We start from the raw sequence: 3094 nt of genomic DNA, 5'->3' as shown, positions 1-3094 counted from the left end.
AGCTGAGCTAGGCAAACAAAAAAATGAAGCCATTAAGTGCTGCAGCCTTTTGAGTTGCTTATCAGCAGTTGAAATTGCAATTGCCTTTTAACTGATAAACTCTTGATGTGCTTAATTACTGTTACACCACCGCTTTTTCCCTCTAGCGAGTTTTACGCCCTTTATAATTATTAAATTTAACATTCCAACTAAAAATTCATGTCGCTATATGCAAGTTTCTAATCTGGTTTGACATGTACTATAATGCATTAAATATTACTTGATTATCGTAAAATATAAAATACTGGTTTGACTACAGTTATTTTTTGTCTCTCTTATCGACAAGTGTACTGTCTGTATATAGGGTAGATTTATCTCCCTTTTTTTTCAAACTTCTAGCTCCTTGAATATAATAATTTTTTAATTTATTTTCGACTCTTTAAAAATCAAGTGCAATTCAAATTATAGACACAATGAATATCTCTATTAAGTGTACTTTAATTACAAAGTGAAATTGTACACTTAACCTTTAAAATTGTAATGCAATTTTCGGTGCTCATTTTATTGAAAATATTATAAACTTTAATAGACTTAGTGGTTGAAATTTAGAAACACATTTTATTTAATGTAATTTTACAAATTTTTTATGGACAAACAATTGATCTTTTATTTTTGGTTTGTAAGCCTACAAACTTCTTTAATATTCAAATAATTTTTTTTTAGGAAATTCTGATTAGTTCACCAATTATTTCGGTACATACAGAGTTTGGTACTTGCTTATTCTGTTTGTCGTAAGCTTTCAATGTTAACTCCATCTTGAAAAGCCCATATACTGGAAGACCTGGATATTCGAATACCATATTTACTTCAAATGGTTCAATAACTATTTGGGTCTGTAAATATATAAATAAATAATCAGTGTTTCTAATCAATTATTTTCTAGCTTACTCCGGGCACATTAAAACATTTGTCCTTGATTTCACTCTTATTGACGATGAATTTACCTAAATACATGTAAAGTAATCGTCTTGTATCAAACAGTGCTCCACAAATGTCAGGGTCCGTATTGGATAATAGTCCATAGTACCATTGCCCACGATCATATCGATAAGTTGCCGTAGTGAGCTATATTATTAAAGATGAAAGCATTTAAATTTTAGCATAATGAGTTAAAAATTATATTGTGATTACCGAAATGCGATCTGTCTTTTGAATATTCCAAACTATTGTAGCATTCCCGGATATCATTATTTTATCCGCATTTCCATCAAATCTCATCTTAGACAAGTCGACGAATTTATTTAATTTTAAGGTACTATTTGGTTTATTTGGGCAATCGGAAAATATGTCATCATTAACAGGAACAAACTGATATTTAGTTGCACTTATGAAGTGTCCGAATATAAGTAGTAACGTCACTTTCAAAATATACATTTTTTGTTCGCACATTATCCGGGCTTTTACTTTTCAGGTTAGTACTGAGATTTAGCATAAGCGATGGTCCCTTTATATAGTCGGAAAGTAACCATTACGTAAAAAAGTATTCATTATATTGTCATTTTAAATCTAAAATAATAGATGGCGTGAAAAGTTGATTTAAAAAAAAAACAGGTTAATATAAACACATTTTTAAAAGACATTAGATTGAGAGATTAGTGGACCTGGTAACAAAACTTAATTTCGTCCGTTGAATTCGTTTGTATACATTGTTAGTCGCCATTCGTGATTATTTCGTCACTAGCGTGGACTGCAGTTTACAGTGATATCTCCGCTTGTTTTTTATAGATTTCTTGAGGGTTCCTAAGGACTTATTATTTGTGCAGCTGATTTGAATTAAGATGACTTTTATTTATCAATTTACATCGATTCTGCAAAGATGGGTAAAATTATCTCACTGCGACATGACGCTGACTAACTTTGACTCATTTACTTCTGCCTACTTTTTGCTCACTTTTATTTCAACTTTAAAAAACAGTTTTGACACGCACAAGAAATGCCCGAAATTACACATGTACATAATTAATTCCTCTATAAAAAATGTGTATGCGTGATGATAATTTTTTCCTTTATTATTGTGACATTTGGCATTTTGTTAATTCTTATGAAAAACCAGAAATAAATTCCAAATTTGTTGACAGCTCGAAATTTGTGCCCGCTGGGCTTTTGTCTGTCACGCAGTCTGCCCAAGGAAAAAAATATCAAATGAGCAGCCATAAAAACAAAAAGGTCCTGTGGCGCTTCATATTTGTTTATTTATTGCCATCAAACTCACAGAAAATTATTCCTCCTATTTTTTTTTTTTTTTGTTTTTGGGTTATTGTCGTTTGTCCAAATGTGCAGAAATGTTGACGAGCTTGCGAGTTTCTTTTGTTATACAACATTTGCATTTTAATACTCCTCTCGAGTTGGCGAGTGACACAATTAAAATAATAGAAAAAAAGTGAAAAAATTAAATGCTTAAATGTTTAGTGTTGACACACGACAAGTGTTGCAAGGCGCAATGCCGCCGGCTGCTTAGAGCTATTGTGCCACATTTGGTGGCATGAAGTGTATTGTAGTTGCAACTGTCGCAACTGTTGTTGTTATTGTTGTTGCTGTTGACGCTTAGCTCGTTAGGCGTCCATCATGCAAGACTGCAGTGGCACGTACAAGTGGCAAACACAAAGCCAGAGCTGCGAGTGTGAAAGGCACTTGAAAACACGACTAATTGGAGCCGACGTTCTTATACACACACACACGTTTGCACCTACACACATACACTCAGAAAAAATCTAAATCTATCAAAACGGTAGAATATGTTATGCAAACGCTTAATTATTTAAGAAATTATAGAGAAATAATTCAGAAACATATTGAATATAATTACGTAACGAATGCAATGTTTATTAATTTCGATAATCTATTATATTTTATTTATAGCCTAATTTAAAAAAAATACTTCTGAATTTTGTAGCTCATTCTTTTTTTCTGAGTGTATGCAGAAGTGTGTGCTGTGTATACTTATTGCACATTACGTATGCGCCGCGTTGTGCAGCGGGCACCAAAAATTTATGAGCCGCCACCGTGCACAACACACACCGCATGCAGGCCACACAATTACAAAACTGTCGTCAAT

General features: G+C 32.6%; 1 protein-coding gene across 1 annotated transcript; it reads right to left on the bottom strand.

Moving 5' to 3' along the window:
• Window positions 1-698: 698 nt before the first annotated feature.
• LOC117791861 lies at window positions 699-1488 on the bottom strand. The gene is made up of 3 exons (XM_034631765.1): window positions 1171-1488; window positions 928-1104; window positions 699-872 (listed from the first exon to the last, which is right to left on the bottom strand). Exons 1-3 carry the CDS (start codon window positions 1426-1428, stop codon window positions 699-701), a joined length of 609 nt encoding a protein of 202 aa, XP_034487656.1. The 5' UTR covers window positions 1429-1488.
• Between the last annotated feature and the right edge of the window lie 1606 nt (window positions 1489-3094).

Source organism: Drosophila innubila (assembly GCF_004354385.1).
Source record: "Drosophila innubila isolate TH190305 chromosome 3R unlocalized genomic scaffold, UK_Dinn_1.0 2_E_3R, whole genome shotgun sequence".
NCBI lineage: Eukaryota > Metazoa > Arthropoda > Insecta > Diptera > Drosophilidae > Drosophila > Drosophila innubila.
This window is presented reverse-complemented; position numbering and strand designations above follow the sequence as displayed.

What these genes read in the sequence shown, in the direction of transcription:
- LOC117791861 (XM_034631765.1), bottom strand. Translation starts at nt 1,428, where the DNA reads ATGTGCGAACAAAAAATGTATATTTTGAAAGTGACGTTACTACTTATA. An exon ending in AAAAGACAGATCGCATTTCG is followed by an intron (nt 1,105 to 1,170) that starts GTAATCACAATA and finishes TTAATAATATAG; the next exon opens with CTCACTACGGCAACTTATCG. An exon ending in AATGTTTTAATGTGCCCGGA is followed by an intron (nt 873 to 927) that starts GTAAGCTAGAAA and finishes ATATATTTACAG; the next exon opens with ACCCAAATAGTTATTGAACC.